General features: G+C 48.9%; 1 protein-coding gene across 1 annotated transcript; it reads right to left on the reverse strand.

Moving 5' to 3' along the window:
• Positions 1–414: 414 nt before the first annotated feature.
• On the reverse strand, positions 415–15,924 carry LOC142571021 (lactosylceramide 4-alpha-galactosyltransferase-like). Its single transcript, XM_075679320.1, has 3 exons — positions 15,730–15,924; positions 3,876–3,944; positions 415–1,455 (listed from the first exon to the last, which is right to left on the reverse strand). The coding sequence occupies exons 1-3, from the start codon at positions 15,833–15,835 to the stop codon at positions 629–631; spliced, it is 1,002 nt and encodes a 333-aa protein (XP_075535435.1). The 5' UTR covers positions 15,836–15,924; the 3' UTR covers positions 415–628.
• Between the last annotated feature and the right edge of the window lie 3,342 nt (positions 15,925–19,266).

The raw sequence follows: 19,266 nt of genomic DNA on the forward strand, positions 1-19,266 counted from the left end.
TTATTCAATATAGGTGGCCAATAGTCCACAGAATGTTGGTGTGAAGTTTTTAGGAATTTAGAGGACGGTATGAAAACATTTAATAAACCTTAAGTAGCTTCTAGAAACTTCTCTAGAAAATATTTATTCAAGTTTACTACAAATTTTTGTAAGGACAGAAGCAGCTGTCTTCAATGGACGCCCGTGTGACATACCAATGCTCATGCCACCTGCAGTGCTTCACTAAGGAGCTTATTTCACAAACCTCTCTTCGCGAAACAACTTCTTTCATAAAAAATGAATAATGTAGACGTAATTATGGAGTGTATTTCGGAACATATGAAAATCCTTATTATCATCCGCTTTTGGCATCCTATCTACTACAAGTAACAGCACGAAAGCACATTCCAAAAAAAAAACGATTTTTTAGTGCAGAACACATCATTTATTCATGAATGATTGCAATGCAGGCTTTAATGTGCACATTTTCTGCTCAATCGCTGCCTGCATCACAAAAGGGGTCATGGGGAACATTGTTTGCTAGGACCAAGTGAAAGCATTCGTCATGGCAGGATGTATCAAAAGAAATAATTACTATGGCATTCCTGCGCCTGGGGAGGGTAGGCTTGAATTTCTGGATAAAATGTATTCAAATATATTTCTTTGAGGAGGCTAGCTTGTAGACTTGCGGACAGTGATCACGGGCGAGAATGTCTATGGCACAACCAGATCCGGCTACCACCCGTTTCTTTTCGCTAACCTTGTTCCAAATGTGAACGCCGTGGCTGCCGTTTATTGCCCTGAACACCGCTGGTACTTTTGAGGGATCGAACAATGTCCGCCAGGATTTAAAAGCAACGCCGAAGAAGGTGGAGGGATGCAGGAAATTTACGCGCCGAGAAAGTACAGCGTCTGAAGGCAGCCGCGACATCAAAAGGGGCCCGCATGAGGTCCAAACACCGGGATTGTATTCGCGCGCGCATTCATCGATAAGCGCTCTGAGCACGGGGTGCTTTTTATCGAAGAATAGTATACCATTAGCCAGACTCCCATTTTCGTACTGGTAGACGGCACTATTTCTTATTCCTTTCAGCGACTTCATTACGATCACATCCGTGTCCAAATATACACCGCCGCGCTTCCAAAGCACGACATAGCGTAGAAAGTCACTCAGATGTTCCACTTTATGAGGACTCCGATTTAGTGCTCCGCCTTTGACATGTAGTTTGGCTAACGGAGTCCCCGCGAGTTCTTTGCTCGCATTGAGCCCGGCCGAGCGAAAATTCGGCAGTTTTGAAAGTAGGCGATGGTAAGGACAGTAAGAGGAGCTGATGTTCCCTGTAGAAAGCAGATGCACCGTGTAGTCGGCATTGTGTCGGCAAGCCGACTCAATGCTGCAGGCCTCCCTGGCGTTGAGTCTCCGTCTATAGGATGTTTCGAGGAACCATATGTGGTCTTGGTTGTTCTTCAGAGACTCTGCAATAAGAATCAAGAAGAAAGGTAAAGGCTCCAGTGACAGTTTGATATCCTTATGTTAACTATTATGAAAAGCACTTCGGTGCTTCTCGCATTATAGTAGTCAGATTCCCACTTGATTTTATAGAGGACCCCTGGTACTTTTTAAACCCATGACTTTGAACTTTTCGTAAAATTTTGCTAATGTTGGGGCCATGTATGAGGAAACTATTTCATTTTAATTTTGTTTCAATGTTCTAACGTTAAACTTACGCAACCCCTGACGCCGTGCAATAGTAGCCGAGGGCCCACAGCGTTGTTTGAACAGGTCAGTCAAGCGCTCTTCTCTTTAATAGGAAGTCAGTTTAGTGTGCTTTCAACACGAATATCATTTCGTACTTTGACAGTTTACTCTTATCTAATTATCTCACAAAAAGTGAAGAGCACGTAAAAGTGGAGACGGTTTCGGTGAGGCTGAGCTGGCGCAGTGAGAGCAGATAAACTTTGGAGGAAAATGAAAATGGTGCCGACGTCTGTGATTCGTTCACTTCCTCTTGCTTAGATTGTGGCGGCTGGTCGAAAATCGCGGCGGTGTGAAACGATGAGTTAGAAAAAAAGATGCCGCTATACCGAATCCTCAGCCGAGAGTTCGTAGAGCGATGTCGTATACGTCCTGAGCGGGCTCTACAACGTTAGACTGTTCCGGAAAATTACTTATTCTTAGTAACGGAATCCATTCCCTCCGGCAGCTCCGAGTAGCTCGTGCCGAAGCAATTGGCAGTTGCGCTAAAATGTCATGAGACAGGAACGCGATAGAAATACTAGTAGCCAAGGTTGTACAAGAATGCCATAGGATAGAGCAAGTAATCCCGCTAGCGATTGCTAGATCGCACCCGTACACACTGTTCACGTTATCTAGGTGTACATTAAACAATTTTTGTGGCACTATTGTTTCGCTCATTGTTGACACCTTCCGAGTATCGAAGAAGAATTAGAATTCAAGTATTATCATTTCGCTTGCACAAAACTCCAGTGACGTATCGACTGAGTGTTAGGATTGTAACATTCTGCATAAGATGCCAAATTTTTGCTATCAGTAGAAACAGCCAGGTGTTTTGTGTGTGGAACGCTGTTAGACGGAGTGGCTTTACATGTTTCGCAATGGAAAAGAACAAGAGAAGGAAGCTTTATCATACGAAGACTCTACTGCGAGTTAACTTTGTTTGAGGAAGTGGCGCTTCCAGGCGACCTGTGCCAGTAGGGTGCAAGTATTCGGTTTGTGTAGCCCAGCTCCCTCTTGTACAATTTATTCTTGGCGCGTGTGACAATGATGGATGAGGATAAAACGACAGGTACAGATCTACCACAGAGGATGCATCTTGCATGGTTTCGGATCTCGTGTTTGTAGCATCTGGACGATGCCTTTTATCAAGGGGCACTGACACGTGTAATTATGTATCCTTTTTCCGGGGACTGCAATTGACCCGCTAACAACCTAACGTTATGGCTATGCGCAATACGTGCCGGCGTGATTTCGACATTAATTGAATGTTATCTTTTATTAAATGGGTTGTGTATGTTCTCGCCGAACCTTGTGTATTCAGTCTGTGTGTGCGACCCAAATTGTGTAGTACTTTCTTGAAGGCACGCGCACGCAAGCGATTATAGTGGAACCTTTGGCAAGGCATTTATAAAAGCCGACGCGCTTGACTTGAAGATCAGATCTGCCACGAACCCCACGGTGTTCGCGTTATCGTCGGTCCTTTTATGTCACTTGCATTTAGGGGCACAAGTCCCAATAAAGAGTTAGTCTCGTCATTCGCAGTTTTGCTACGGTGTTCCTGACAGTCACTGCAACGCGACAATATATATCAATATATGTGTATACATATATGCGTGTGCGTGCGTGCGTGCGTGTGTGTGTGTGTGTGCGTGTGTGTGTGTGCGTGCGTGTGTGCGTGCGTGCGTGCGTGTGTGCGTGTGCGTGTGTGTGTGTGTGTGTGTGTGTGTGTGTGTGTGTGTGTGTGTGTGTGTGTGTGTGTGTGTGTGTGTGTGTGTGTGTGTGTGTGTGTGTGTGTGTGTGTGTGTGTGTGTGTGTGTGTGTGTTTGTGTGTGTGGAGAAACTGTGAGAGCACATAGGGGCATCAGAAATAATCTCCACCGCCTCTACATAACCACATTACCTCACCGTGCTTGAGCTATGACGACGAACACGCCGCGACGCGCGCGGACATTTCCATGATCACGTGAGAAAAACTTACGCGTGGTGGAATCTACAGATGAACAAACGAAGATGACATCACACGTTGCGCTGACAATATTATAGTACAATCTATTTACTATTCTTCTCACTGGTTCAAGAACCAATATAAAATATAATACGATTTAAGTATATTCAGACCAGGCATGACTTCAAGTGTGTACGTAAGATCTTCACTTGCCAGAAATCAGTGTAGTGTTGTACCACTTCTCGTTGAAGAATAGGGACCTTGGTAGCTGTTTCTGTATACCTGAAATATGAATGTTGATATTAATGGCAAACAGCACCAAGTGAAACACCTCGCCAACAATAAAAGCAACCGGTATTAAGAAAAACATTAGCCATTGCAATGGAAGGAAACCGGTAGGCCTCCAGCGTTTTGCCAAACCGTGCCATAAAACAGCAACCCCAATGGGTAGGCATTAAATTATAAAGCTGTTTCGTCCTATCTCATGTTCGGCTAGTACTGTTTGCAAGCGTAGCGGAGGGAAATAATATTTGGAATATTATAGTATGCTCCCTCTACTTCATAACTGGCTTTCCCGTTAACCACATAGGTCATATTCAAAGCATAGAGCGCAAATATAAGACGTGCACATAAACGACTTTCACAAAGTTTTCTGCAGCCATTACTTCCGTTTATTCTCATCACACCAGTGCTACCGCACAGGCTCACCACGTGAGCATCGACAGGGACCAAATGGCCATCAAGCCACGTTGTGTTACTTTCGCTCCACTTCAACAGACACTTCAACTTGGTTTGGACAACCTTCAGGCTTGTCTTTCCAGTGTTTTGGTTATTGCCCCTTTTAGGATTCAGACTACAAAAACGCTTTTAAGGTTTCTCACGTGCTAGCAGAAAAAAAATGGGAGAATGTGCAAGTTTCTGAGAGAATTGTTACTAGACACGGTTCAGCCAGCTTAGAGACACCTCAAGCTCGAGTGAACGCCGCCATTGGGCTCCAAATTTGGATCTGCGTAGGGGCCCACGCAATCATAATCACCGCTTGTCATTGTCTCACCAATCTCGCGCGTATAGCGATCTTTATCCCGGAACACAATCACAGCGTGGTCAAAATATATGGCACGCCCATAATTGCGGAAATGAGCCATAAGTTGACTATCTCCTCTTTTCAGTGCTTTCAATGCCTTTATATTGAACGGCGTTAACATAGATATCAACGCTAATCATTTATATGACGTGGCAATGCCATTACTGAACGTCATTATTAGTGCAAAAAATTCATCAGCCACAGCTCCTCTTGAGCGTCATGGGATGTGGAGAGTTGTGTTTCATTAGTAGAAGAGCTCTCGCGAATCCTGTTTCATATCTGGAGCGAGATGGTGGCCGCAATTTTGTGCATGTGTGAGAACTGGTGGTAGACTGTGCACCGTGCAAGAGACAGTGGTTGTCCCAAATAACATGTTTGATTTTATTAAAGTGCTATCGGTGATTCTGTAAATACGCGACATTATGGTATACATGTTGAGTATTTTGACATTTTTTTGATATTCAATGCTCATTGGGTCACTGGTTTCTTTATTTCATAGATTCTACCGTTCACGCTCCGCTATCCCTTTTCGTTACCGTAGGGCAGCGCGAGCCTCAGTTCTTCGAGCCGTATAACAAGGGCGCTTACGGTGACTTTCATTGAATTCGGCTGAGATGAGAAACTTCTTGGGGCGAGCGATTTTGGTGAGGAAACGCTCCTATGGGATGAACTGGTGACTCAATGCAGCTCTTAGACGTACTAAAACGGGAAGGAACGGGTCGCTCTTTTATAGATAGCCCTGACGTCACTTGCACGTCCCTATGTCATCAGCGTAAATCGTGACTTGACGCCTAGGGCTAAGGTCAACGTCAGCGATCACCACTTGCGTATGGAAGAACCACGGCGCGCTTCTTCGGGAAGCCAAGATGCGATGTGTCAAGAAATAAGTGCTCAAGAAGGCGGAGAGGCTAACCAGTGGTAGCCTGGGTTGGCTACCCAGCACGGCCGGAAGAAGGGGGGGGGGTATCATGAGAGAAAGAAAGCGGAAAGGGAGAGTGGGAGAAACAAAGACGAGAACAAACCAAGTACACGTTACATGTGTGGGGGGCGGTGTTCCTAAAGGCTATTGTGAAGGACTGGGGACTGCGGGAATTCAAGTAGCTCAAATAAAGCCTTCTGCGTGGAGGTTCTTTGAGAGCTCTGGCCTAGAGCTTTTATTTCTGATAGTGAACGATTGTACCATTGGTCCAGCAGTCTGCATGTTTGCCTCTCGGCACTATAGCATGGGAAGGTACAGATAATCTGCCATGCTCCGGTATTATCCAACATTACTGTGGCACTCACTTACCAACGTCGTTCACGAGCATGGCGGCATGACAAAGACTGTATGACGCTGCCGCAGTGATGACGATGAAATGCTCCAAAAGAAATTAGGGCGATGAAAAGACAAAGGCATGACGATTCCTAAACGAAGATGGTATAACGACGCCGACCTTATGACGACGACATGAGGTTATGGGATGACGACGAGTGCATAAGGATGATGACGTCACGACGACGGTTAGACGACAACCAGATGACAAAGCTAGAAGGACGATGACGGTATGACCACGAAGGGATGCCGACTACGGTTTGACAAGGGATGAGCGATCGCGACCGTCTGACGACGGCGTAATAGCGACGATGGCATGTCAACGGTGTATAATTCCGATTATATGACCACAGCATGATTACGATAAAATGGCGAAAAAGGAACGCCGTCGATGAATTTTGAAGACGAGGGAATGACAATGTAATGACGTTATTGAAGTGGTGAGAATTGTTAAACGAAACCATAAAGACGATGTCAGGACAACAATGGTAGGACGACGACTGGGTGGCGACGACGGCATGGTGTAAGTTGGATGACGAAGTTAGAACGAGAATGGAAAGACCTGGACGGCATCCTAAATGAGATGATGACAAGTGTATGAAGACAATGGCGCGACGCCGTCTGTATCACCAAGGCTTGCACCAAGATGGCATCACGACCGCGATGTGACAATGGATGCATGATGGTTGCATGATGAAGATGTCCTGACGACGACAGCGTGACAAGAGTGGGATGAAAGACTGGAATGCACGCGATGCAACAACCCTCACGGCACCACGGCCTCAAGCTTATACCTAGTGGCCCAAAATGGTAGACAGCTTGGGCCACTGGGTCGTCGTAGAAGGCGTGACGACGATGGCATGACGCGAGTGGCATTGCGAAGCTGGAAGGACCATGATGGAAAGACCATTGTGGTATTCACGTTCTGCCACTGTCAACACTGTCATCTCACGAGCACAAGCTTTTACCTAGTCGCAGCTTGTGCCCCTCGATAGGCGCAAGGGACTAGACTGGACTAGACTGGATCGGACTGGACAAGGCAAGACAAGACAAGACAAGACAAGACAAGACAGACAAGACAGACAGACAGACAGACAGACAGACAGACAGACAGACAGACTCAATATTGTCACGTGGTGGTGACGTTCAAGAACACAGTAGCAATACTGTGAAAGACAAAACTAACTTTTATTGGGCGAACCTGTTCCCACAAAAACAGGCTACACTTATAGCCCAACAATAGCGGCGAACACGGTCGGCGATCGTCGAAAATATGATCAGCGGCTCAAGCGCGTCGGCTATTATACAGCAGTCGTCGAATGTTCCAGACTAATCGTTGGGACCCGCGTGCCTTCCACAAAGTTCTACACCATTCGCGTGACGCTATGAAATCTGATAACACAAGGTTCGGCGACAACAGGCAGCCGGATAGAAGCATCGGTAACTTTCCAGAAACTTCGGATACATGCAGGCGCGCCCCGCGCTGTGCGATAACATTTCTTAGGCGGCGAAACGTGGTCGCCCGATAAAGATAAGTACACGTGTCAATATGGCTGGAGTAGGCAAAAAAAAAAGACATGCAGATCCCACGCACTTTGAGAATCGATGTAGGCGAAGTTTTGTCTGCTGTTTGACTTCATTGACGTTATTAGGCGATCGATGACGGGGAACATGACGAGGTGGCAGCAGCCTCTCGGGATTTCCAGCTACTGGATACGTATCTCTTGCAAATACATCGTGTAAAAAGTTTGATACCCGTGACATATTGGTGGACATGAGGGGTACGCGTCTACCCCACGGCGCTCCGCAGCGACATCTCACCCAGCCTGGGAACATGCTTCCAGCGACAGTCCCTGCGTCTGCAGCTGCATTGCCGACTACGCATAACCAGTACGTTACTGTACCTCAGCCGCAATGTGCTGACAAGTTCGCCAGCCTTGTTGGTGTTGAGGTAGAAGAATGGTTGAGGATGTATACAAGCGCGTGAGCAAGCTGAGCAGATGGGATCCGACCCTAACGCCAGCCAATGTTGTGTTCTACCTCGACAAAATATCGCGAACATGGTTTTACATGCACGAGGAAGAGCTATCCAGCTGGTAGTTGTTTAAAGAGAAGCTGTCCGACATTTTTGGCAATTCCACCGGTCGACAACTAGTCGCCCAGCAACCACTCACCAAACGTGACCAAACTGCTACCGAGTCGTATGTCACCTACATCCAGGTCGTCCTCGCCCTCTGTCATAAAATCGACACGTCCATGCCAGAGGCGCACAAGGTTGGACACATTATCGAAGGCATCGCGGACGACTCATTAAACTTTCTGTTCTTTAGAAACCTATCGACTGTCGACGCCATTATGAAGGAATGTCGCCATTTTGAGCAGGCGAAGAGTCGCCGTATACGCAATCTGTTACACAGCTCCCAAATACTGTAGCGACCTCTTCTTGTACCAACCCCACCAACCAATCTAGCTTTGCTTCCATAAAACGACGACGTGACCCGCATTTTACGTCGCGCACTCGAAGCAGCGTTTCCTCCCTCGCCTCAACAGGCGTCTTAAGACAACACTGCTGAATCCGTGACTGAGTCCGTGATTCGCCAGGAAATCGCTGATATGTGTCTCCCCATCGCCTTCTCCTTGAGTCGTCCTGACACCGGCCCTGCTCCTGTGCATTAGTCCTATCGAACTCCGCCTTACAGTGTCCGTTATTCCTACACAGCCCAAAATACATCGGACTCGCGTACACCTGAGGACAGGCCGATCTGTTTCTGCTGCGTCCGAATCGGTCACGTTTCCCGTCACTGCCGGAGCCTTTGGCCGTCCCCGCCTCGAAACACCGTCTGGAATTCGAGTTCGCCCGAAGTTCGTCACCGTTGTGGACGTTGTCCTCTTTTTCCACCGTAACAATATATTGCCACAGCCTAGTAGGAGACGGGAAAGCCGGTGTCATGGACGTGTAAAAGCACTTTATCAGAGCAGTCAACGCGACATCGTTGTCGTCTCTGTCAAAGGAGGGGCATTTGCCCCTCCTTTGAAGAAAAGGCATCGTCCCGATGCACCAACGTCCGAAGGCTGTGGACAGACGGTGCAAAGTTGAGATCATGAGGAAAATTATGGCTTTATACGAAGCACGTGCACAACCTCGGGCAGATGCCGCCGGCGTTTGGAGCAGTTATGGCTGTGGGGGACAACATCATAATTCACATCGCTGATGCGGCGCAGAACTATATACGGGCCGAATTATCTTCGCACGAGCTTCTCCGACAGCCCCTGCCGACGAATCGGAGTGAAGACCCCCACCTGGTGACCGACGTTGTATGTGACGGGTCTGTGCCGAATATTGTAGTGTCGGGCATCGTATTCCTGTTGTTCTTGGATTCGGAAACGCGCAAGCTGCCTAGCTTCCTCTGCACGTTGCGTAAACTCCTCGGCACCAGTCTCGTCGTCACCGCACTCGCGTGGCAGCATTGCGTCCAACATTGCTGCCACTTCCCGGCCGTAAACGAGGTTGAAAGGCGTCACGCTTGTTGTCTCTTGGCGCGCCGTACTATACGCAAGTGTACCGTATGGTAAAATCTCGTCCCAGTTCTTGTGGTCGACTTCGATGTACATACTCATCACGTCTGCCAGAGTCTTATTCAAGCGTTCTGTCAGCCCATTGGTTTGGGGATGATAAGCCGTGGCCTTTCGGTGAGTGGCACCGCTAGGTCGCAAAATGGTGTTCAGAAGCGCAGCCTTGAACGCAGATATTCTGTCTGTTATGACCACTGCGGAAGCGTCATGCCATAAGACGACGTCTTCGATGAAAAATCGCGCTGCTTCGGATGCTGTTCCACGTTGGATAGTACCTGTTTCGGCGTATCAAGTAAGGTAATCTGTGACGACGATTATCCATCTATTTCCGACAGTAGACAGTGGAAATGGAACTAAAAGGTCCATGCCAATTTTTTCGAACGGCGCTTGCGTTATCTGAACAGGATGCAGCAGTCCAGCTGGCTTGCCGCGTAGGGCTTTGTGGCGCTGGCAATCCAGGCATGTCTGTACGTAACGTTTCATGATCGACGCAAGTCTTGGCCAATAGTACTTTAGCCTAATTCTTGCCAATGTGCGGGTGTAGCCCAGGTGACCAGCGTTCAGCTCTTGTGACAGGCATCTAGGACTCCGTCGCGAAGAGATGCGGGAATGACTAGTAAGTAGCTGCTGCCACTAGGTGAAAAGTTCTTATAGAGAACGTCGTGGCGCAAGCAAAACGAAGGCAGCCTTCTCGCGAATAACCTCGGCACGCTGCTTGTTTTTTCCCTCTAAGTAATCGAAAAGAGGAACCAGTTCTGCGCCCTGGCGTTGGCGGCTTGAAACGGTGACAGTATCAAGCACGCCTAGAAAAGCCGCGTCATCATCGTCGTGCACTGCAGTCTCAACAGGAGACCGAAAAAGGCAGTCGGCGTCGGTGTGTCGCTTCCCTGATTTGTAGACAACCGTGAAGTCGAACTCTTGGAGCCGAAGACTCCAGCGGGCAATCCGACCAGCTGCATCTTTTAAATTAGCCAGCCAACAAAGTTCATGATGATCACTGACAACGGTGAACCACCGACCATACAAATATGGCCGAAATTTCAGGACGGCCCATACCAGCGCGAGACATTCTTTTTCTGAAGTGGAGTAGTTAGCCTCCGTCCTTGATAGCGTCCTACTGGCGTAAGCAATCACTTTTTCGGTGCCGTCCTGCCGCTGTACAAGCACTGCGCAAGGACGCCATTACTAGCATCGGTATGAAGAATCGTAGGGGCGTTGTCATCAAAGTGTGCGAGCACGGGAGGCGTCTGTAGCCGTTGCCATAGGACGTGAAATGCCCGTTGCTGGTCTTAGCCCCACATGAAGGGGACATCTCTGATGAGATGTGTTAATGGCCATGCGATGCGCGAAAATTCTGCAATAAAGCATCGGTAGTAGGGGCAAAGGTCCAGAAAACGTCGCACGCCCTTTTTATTTGATGGCGTTGCGAAATGAGCAACGGCGGAGATTTTATCAGGGTCAGGTCGGACACCTTCACGACTAACAACGTGACCGAGAAATTGAAGTTCTTCAAAGCCAAAATGGCACTTTTCAGGTTTTAAAGTTAGACCAGCTGAGCGTATTGTTTCAAAGAATATCTTTAGTCTCCCTAAGTGTTCCTCGAACGTGACGGAGAAAACAATCACGTCGTCGAGGTACACCAGACAGGTTTGCCATTTCATGCCTTAGAGTACCGTGTCCATTAGTCGTTGAAACGTTGCTGGCGCAGAACACACACCGAAGGGGAGCACCTGAAATTCATAAAGTCCGTCAGGCGTCGCAAAAGCGGTCTTCTCACGGTCTCTCTCATCAACTTCTATTTGCCAGTAGCCGCTTTTCAAATCAATCGACGAAAAGTAACGTGCGTTTCGTAGCCTGTCCAGTGAATCGTCAATACGCAGTAGCGGATAAACGTCTTTCTTTCTGATGTGGCTGAGTTTTCGATAGTCGACGCAGAAGCGCAGGCTACCGTCCTTCTTTTTCACAAATACGACAGGCAATGCCCAAGGACTCTTATATGGCTGAATAACCGCGTCCTCAAGCATCGTCTTCCCTTGGGTTTGCATTGCCTCACGCTCTTTCAGTGCTACACGATAAGGATTCTGGCGAATTGGTCTGGCGTCGGCTTTGCTGACAATACGGTGCTTAGTGAGCGGCGTCTGGCTGACTCATGACGTGGATGAGAAGCAGCTCTTAAACTCATCGATGAGCTCAAGAAGGCTGTTGCGTTCAACGGGCGACAAGGTGGGATTGATATCAACCACAGGGGCAGGCATAGCCCCGGTGGACGTCGCGTGCTCCACTGAGGTTATATATTGTACTGAGGTAATATCGTCGAAGTAAGCAACAGCCGTGCCTTTAACAATGGGTCGACGTTCCCTGGTAAAATTCCTCAACAGGACTTCAGCACGTCCGTCGTGTTCGTTAATTACGGCCCTGGCGATGGAAACGCCTTGACTCAGTACCAGTGCGTCGATGTGTTCGGCGACGCCAGTCCCGGTGTTCAAGTTGTCGCAGATAACAGGTACAAGGGAACAGCTTCGCGGTGGAAGCGTGACGTCGTCGTCGGCGATACGTAGGCGGGGTCGCTGGTGTTCCGCGAGGTCGACGTCGTCTGAGCTCGTAGCAAACGTGACGACGAGGTCACAGACCATCCCCAATATAAGTTCCTTGCAGCACTCAAAGAGAATGACGAGGGTGGCGATAAAGGCTGCACCGGCGATTACTGTTCTGGCTGTGCATTTTCCAATAGGCGTCATCAACTGGCCGCCGGCAGTTCTGATGTTAGGCCCGGCACACGGCGTCTTCACTTTTCTCAGGCTGTCGGCCAGCTTTTGACTTATTATCAAAAAATGGAAGCCAGTATCGACGAGAGCGGCCACTTGGTGGCCGTCAATGCAAACGACAAGATCGGCGCTGACGGCGTCGGTTACAAGGGGTGTGGTTGGAGTCGTCGGAGTTTTAGAGTCGTCGGTCGTCGCTGATGGGGGCTCTTGGAAAGTTAGGCGGTTTGCAACCTCACCCCCGGAGGTCGCTGCCTCTACTTTCCCCGGCGCGGGCTAGGGGACCTGCCGCTAGAGGCCTCAGGAAAATTGCGACAGGTCAGCGGGGTATAACGAGCCGAAGAAGGAGAACGCGATCAAGGCATCGCTTAACCTTCCGGTCACAAGTTTGTAGAATTTTCGTCGCAGGTACGTGCAACATCAAACACAGGATAATTGCAGTTGGGAAACCTTGGATACCCAGCTGCGCGGTAGTGGCACGCGCGGTAAACATGTCCTGCTTCGCCGCAATGATCGCCTGCGCCTGCTTCGCCGCAATCCTGCTTCGCCGATTTGTGGGGCACCGCTGACCGCCGCTGGCCGGCGGTCAGTGGTGCCCCACAAATCGGTCTTTCGAAGCAGGTAGCCGGCAGGGGATTCGCCGTAAGGCCGAGGCGCAGCGATTAGCTGGCGGCGATGCGCCATAGCCGGCGGCGGCTGTGACTGTCGAAAATAGGGCGTCGGAGGTGGCGGTGATGGCTGCGTCGTAGTGGTTGACGGTGTCAGCAGCATCGAAGTGGCGGGAGGTGGACGACAGACAGCTTCCACGTAGGTTAATTGTCGCGGCACCGCCTGCTTGCCGGCCGACGAAAAGGCCTGTCGAACTTCCTCCCGAACGATATCAGCGACAGAAGCCACCGGTGGTGTCATAAGAGAAATCCCAAGCTGCCGGATCTCCTCTCGCACAATCTCTCGGATGACTTCCCACAGAGACGTGCCGCAGCTCTCAGGGAGAATTGAAGCATTCACCGCTGAGTTCTTGCGATCATATTTGCGGTACCGTTGCTGTAGTGCCCGTTCTATAGCGGTAGCCTCCTTGGTGAATTCGGCCACTGTCGTCGGTGGGTTCCTCACGAGTCCGGCAAACAGTTCCTCCTTCATTCCGCGCAAGAGATAGCGTAACTTCTTTTCTTCGGCCATCTCAAGATCTGCTCTGCGAAAAAGGCGGGTTATATCTTCTGCAAACATGGCAACGCTCTCGTTTGGTTTTTGAATACGGGATTTGAGCGGGCGCTGCGCGTTGTCTCTTCTGTCGCTACTAGTGAATGTGTCTAGCAGCTGGGTGCGGAAGGCATTCCATGTGGTCAAACTTCTCTCCCGGTTCACAAACCACGTCCGCGCACTGTCTTGAAGAGCAAAATAGACATTAGCCAGCTTTTGCTGGGAGCCCCAGTCATTATAACTGGCGACACGCTCAAATTGCTCCAGCCAATCTTGGACATCTTCAAAAGCGTCACCATGGAAACATTCTGGTTTCTTAGGATTCTGTAGCGTCACCTGCAATGGAGTTGCAGTAGCCATGGCGGAAGTAGGTAGACGCATTCCTCCAGGGTCCTGCAAAGGGTTGAACTTGGGCCTCAGGCCTAGCCGACGGCGACTGTACCGGTGAACAGGAGTTTCGACGAACGCAGGTGATTCGGCGTTCAATGTATGGTTCCGCGAAGGAGTGCCGAGCATGAGGCAATCCTACCCCGCACCTCCACCAGTGTCACATCCTAGTAGGAGACGGGAAAGCCGGTGTCGAGGACGTGTAAAAGCACTTTATCAGAGCAGCAACGCGACGACGCTGTCGTCTCTGTTTTTCTACTCGCGCGGTATTTCAGCGTCGTTTTCATCGCCTGGCACATACCCGCGGCGACCATAGAAGATGTGGCAATATTGACGGCATACGACAGTCGTTACGTCATCTCAAATGTTACCTTGCCTGCTCCGGTGGTTGTTCTTGCTCCGCTCTATGCTTTACACGAGCCTCCTCCTTCTCGGCCCTACGTGCAGGCTTCGGCGCCATTCTGGGTTCTAGTGTTGTATCTCACAACATCCTCTCATGTGTCCTCTCTCTATTCCCTCGCTAAGATTCTCGCCACCTCCCTCCTCTACTGTCGTTGCTGTTGCGGGTGAGCACGGACACAAGCGCGGCAGCTCCTGCACAGCATTTGGGGGGGTCACGCCTAGTTCCAGCGTACAGAGGACATTGCGCACATGCCACACGGCGTAAATGCTGGCACGCGAGCTTCTAGGGTACTCTTTCCTGTGTGCCACGCTCCTGTCATGTACTAACGTGATAGCGTAAAGGGCCCTCTGCCAGAGAAAAATCCAGTACGGCGTCCAGGGGACATTGCGCACATGCGACGCGGCGTAAATGCTGACACGCGAGCTTTTCATGCATTTTAACGCGACAGCGTTAAGGAGCTCGTGTCGCAGAAAAGCCGGTGTCGTCGGTGTCGGTGTCGGCGGCGTTGGCCGTGAGCTATAAATCCTAGCAGGCACTTCATGAATAAAAAACAACTTGCAAGATGGGCTGGGTGGGAATCAAACCAGGGTCTCCGGAGTGTGAGACGGAGACGTTACCACTGAGCCACGAGTTCGATGCTTCAAAGCGGTACAAAAGCGCCTCTAGTGAACGCGGTGTTGCCTTAGAAACGAGCTGTTTCTAAGGCTCAGGCGTGCGTCGCTTGCTCAGGCGCACATTTCGTTGTCGCGCCGAACGCTGCGTTGCTCGACGCTCACCGCGTCCGATGCGGGGCGCGTAGTCGCTGCGCCGTAGCCCATTGTCTTACACCCCTTGGCGGGTCGACGGGAACGCTGTCGCGTTCCACTCTTGAAGGCGAAGCTTAAGCGTCCTCCAATTTTTTTTTCCTGCGTGCCACGCTCCTATCATGTACTAACACGATAGCGTAAAGGGCCCTGTGCCACAGCAAAATCCGGTGTCGACGCCGCGGGCGCCGCTTGGTGAATAATCATTCATAACCACAACGGCGTGGACCCCGCACGTGGCACATACCTTGTCTCATATTCTTTACAAAGTTATTCCACCGAATTTTTAGAATGATAGCTGATAAAGAAATTTCGCTAAATGAAACACCGACAGCGCACGCCTTTTATGTTTTTGTGACATACCCACGTCTCAACCCCGTCCACACGCGACCGGCGTTAGCGGCATGCAGGACCACAGCAGCAGCAGCAGCGGAATGTCGCAGAAAGAGGCAAAGAAAGCTGTGCTTCAAAATGATAGCATCGATAATCTAATGAATATGTCAGAAGGCACAAGGAGGGTGCTTTCGCTTCGATGCCGCTCACCGTTAGTCCACAACAGATGTCCCGCGAGGAAAATCACGAAGAGCACCGTAAGACAGGCGAACATTCGCAACTTCTTGTTGCCGACCACATCTTGTGTGGACGCCATTTTTCGAATACAGCCGCTTCTGGATAAGGTAAGACAGCGTTGGTGTTGTTGTAGGATCGCGTGGGATATACACCGAGAAAGCTTCTTCTTCTTCCTCCTTCACAATTATGGAACGTACCCACGAGGGGGGCATTCGCCATAGTTATCAATGTAAACATAATATTCATTTCTTGCTTCCTCTTAACTTACGAATCTGTACTATGTATATCTAAATAATTGTGATTAAAAATTATTTTTGTGTTGTTTTCTTTTCCTGAATAGTGGCCATGCTAATTTTCATGAAGATACTATATTACGAAAATAACTGACATAGTTTGGGCCCACTAATGATAATGACGCTGTCTTTTCAAGATATGGCGCGTACCCACAGTGGGGGATGGGGCGATGTTCGGGGGTTGGAACCCGCTGACATACATGTGAACGAATGAATAGCAAAAAATTTGAAATTTTGGAAATAATTTGACCGAGATGGATACATAAGAATGGGACGTAGTGGTTTAGTGCGGTTTTGGTTTCGGAATTAGCATTACTTCAGCCCTATAGACGCTCTATGTCTGGTCACATATCTAGAAAAATATAGCCTACGGGGCGATTCTAAACGCTTAAAGTTAAAATATTGAAGAGATACTAAAGCAATACACAAACGAATAGCGTCACAGTTTCTAAAATTGAATGAAAAACAAATAACAGAGATTGCTAAAAACATAGAGGAGAAAATGGAGGCGTATTGCTACAAAAGTCTCGGAATATAAGGAACTGGTAGACGCTATGCAGCAGGAGATAAAAAGACACGGCAAAAACTTTCTGTCAATTACAATACTTTCTAATGCGAAATTTTAGCGGAGCTTTACACTCATTTTCATTTCGCGATATATTGAGGCAAGGAATCTGGAACCAGTATCATCGCATCGACTGGCAGTGAGCCAGTGCCGTCAGCGCCTTCGCAATGGCAGAAGCAGTACGGGAACGCTGGCATGATGTGTGGCATCGGAGCCAGTTGTGAAAGAACACGAAGAGGAACGTGCGAGCACTGGAACGAGCGCGTTCGCTCGGTTACGCGGAGGGACAGTGACGCTCAAATCAGGAACAGGCGCGCGGCCCTCAAATGAAACTTGAAGCACCCTTAAGCTTCGCCTTTAAGGGTGGAACACTATAGCGTTCATCGGTGCACGTCTCTAACACATTTCATTAAGTTAATGACCACAATCTACTCATTATACTGCATCTCACAAGCAGTGGCCGAATCATGACGGCTCGGAATACGAACCGTTTGCTTCGCCGCTTACGTCACTAAATGTTCCACTCGAAAGGTGGAGGTGGAAGAAGGGGAGGACGCGACCAATAGACGGGAAGGTGCCGCGTGTGAAGTGTGCGTCATCATACACTCTTAGACAAAGGTACACCCTTTGGGGTGTATGTCTGCCATACAACGATAATCGTCATCTGCCTTGCTCGCGTTTCTTTTCTTGAAAACGCTGCGTCCGATTCTTTCCTGTCGGGAATGCTATGTCATGCTGATAAAATCCCATGGCGTTCGTTGCTGGGAAGTACCGGGCTCGCAGCGTTAAAAAAAGGAAATGCGGACAAAACAGATGACATTTATTGTGTGGCAAGATACAATCCAAAGGGTGTAATTTTGTTTTAGTGTGTATGACTAGCTAATCGAGGAACTGCAGAATGTCTATTCTTGCTCAATAAATGCGAAATATTAGTTAATTATTGCCGTAAAATATTTCAGGTATCGTCGCTCGTTGAGATATCTTTTATTGCACATTGGAAACATAATATTAAAGTTTCTTTAACTGTTCGTCTCCAGATGGTAATCCACGCGTTAAAAATTGTAACCACTCAATTCAAAAGCAATAGCCACATTGTCATCACCAACAGTAGCGTCAATTTTGAATGTTTATTTAAACGGCGATTACCTTAAAGCTCCAAGATGTCGTCGCACAGAGACGTTGTGCTCGGGCCACACGTCTCTCACCGACAAAGGGAGCTGCTCATATCCTTCATAGAGGAGCACCTCTACCAGGTGAAGACGTGCGTGCTGGGGCCGACGCTTACCGTGGCGCGGAGAAGCGAGCTATGGAAAGAGCTGGCGGCCATGCTCAACATAAAAGGCCCGGCTGTTAAGACAGCGGCCCAGTGGCGGCAGTACTGGAAGAAGGAAACTTACAGTTCCAGTCACGACGCCGCTGTCGTATCAGCCGAGCAACAGCAAGTACTAGAGTTCCGCTCATTGAGACGAAACACTGATATTATGCACTTCATGTAGGCGCTCATTGCAGGGGAACTGGTGGTGGGCGCCTGCAAGGGCTTCGCGGCCGCATTCTGGCATAGGTGGGGAGCAGTAGTGTGGCCGGCGTGTTTGCGCCATTTTTCGTACCACCGGAGCAGGTGAGAAGGAAAATCACAGCCTACGTATTGCCATCGAGCAGGCAGGTTCGTGTTAAGCGAGGCGTTCATGGTTTTCGCGCGATTTCTAGCTTTTACAACTTCCGTCTCCACCAATTCAACAAAATGAGCCACCGCGCCAGTTCGTACGCCATAATAGTTGCTATTTTGGGGACAGCATGCATTTTGAAACGTCTTTAACGTAGGCGCCGAAGTCTACTATGGGTGTGCCCCGTGTAACCCGCATGTCCGTCGGCACAATGCCCGGAATGAGTGGTGTCGCACGTAAGCAACATTTGCACATTCTGGCAGCCCCCTTTCTTCATTCACAATGCGTAATATTCACGTCATCCCTTCCCTATAGGATGCACCTTTATGTTAAATGAAGCTGAGTTGTACATTTGGTAATCATTTCTACAAACACATCTCAGGTGGTGCGCTGCAACAGATGCAGCTGCCTCGGGAGCCAGCACAACCAGCAGCACCTGCACATTCTGGCAGCCTGCTGGACCATGGATATTGTGCGGAGCCACCGACTAGGCCAGGTAACACTGAAGAGGGTTTGTCGAGTATACTTACTGAATTGGACCACTGTAGCCTCTTTCAGTGGTAAACTGGAGTATTGTTTTATTATCACAGTTATTACTAGTCACTGCTCACAAAGTGTAATTATTATTTTTCTGATGAATTAGGCACCTTTGCACGTGAAGGTGAAGTGCAGTGTATGATGTCGCATAGTTGTACTTGCGTGGAATGCGCCTTGCCTGGCCCTTAGTATCGTGCCAGTTCTATTTTTCTTAGCTTGTAGGTACAGTCGCTATGACCCTGCCAATGTGCAGAAAAAAGTGGGTGTGAAAGAAAACGACAGGAAAACCTTCTTGCCTCTCGCGCTATCCCTTTATTAGTACTACAAATGCGGTTAATAACTTTTCCTGCGACAGACATAACTGTTAACGGACAAGGCAGTCATACAACCTTTTGTGAAGCACATACTGCTATGCAAGGTAAGGATGGAAGAAGCATACTTGAAAAAATAT

The sequence above is a fragment of the Dermacentor variabilis genome, chromosome 2 (assembly GCF_050947875.1).
Source record: "Dermacentor variabilis isolate Ectoservices chromosome 2, ASM5094787v1, whole genome shotgun sequence".
NCBI lineage: Eukaryota > Metazoa > Arthropoda > Arachnida > Ixodida > Ixodidae > Dermacentor > Dermacentor variabilis.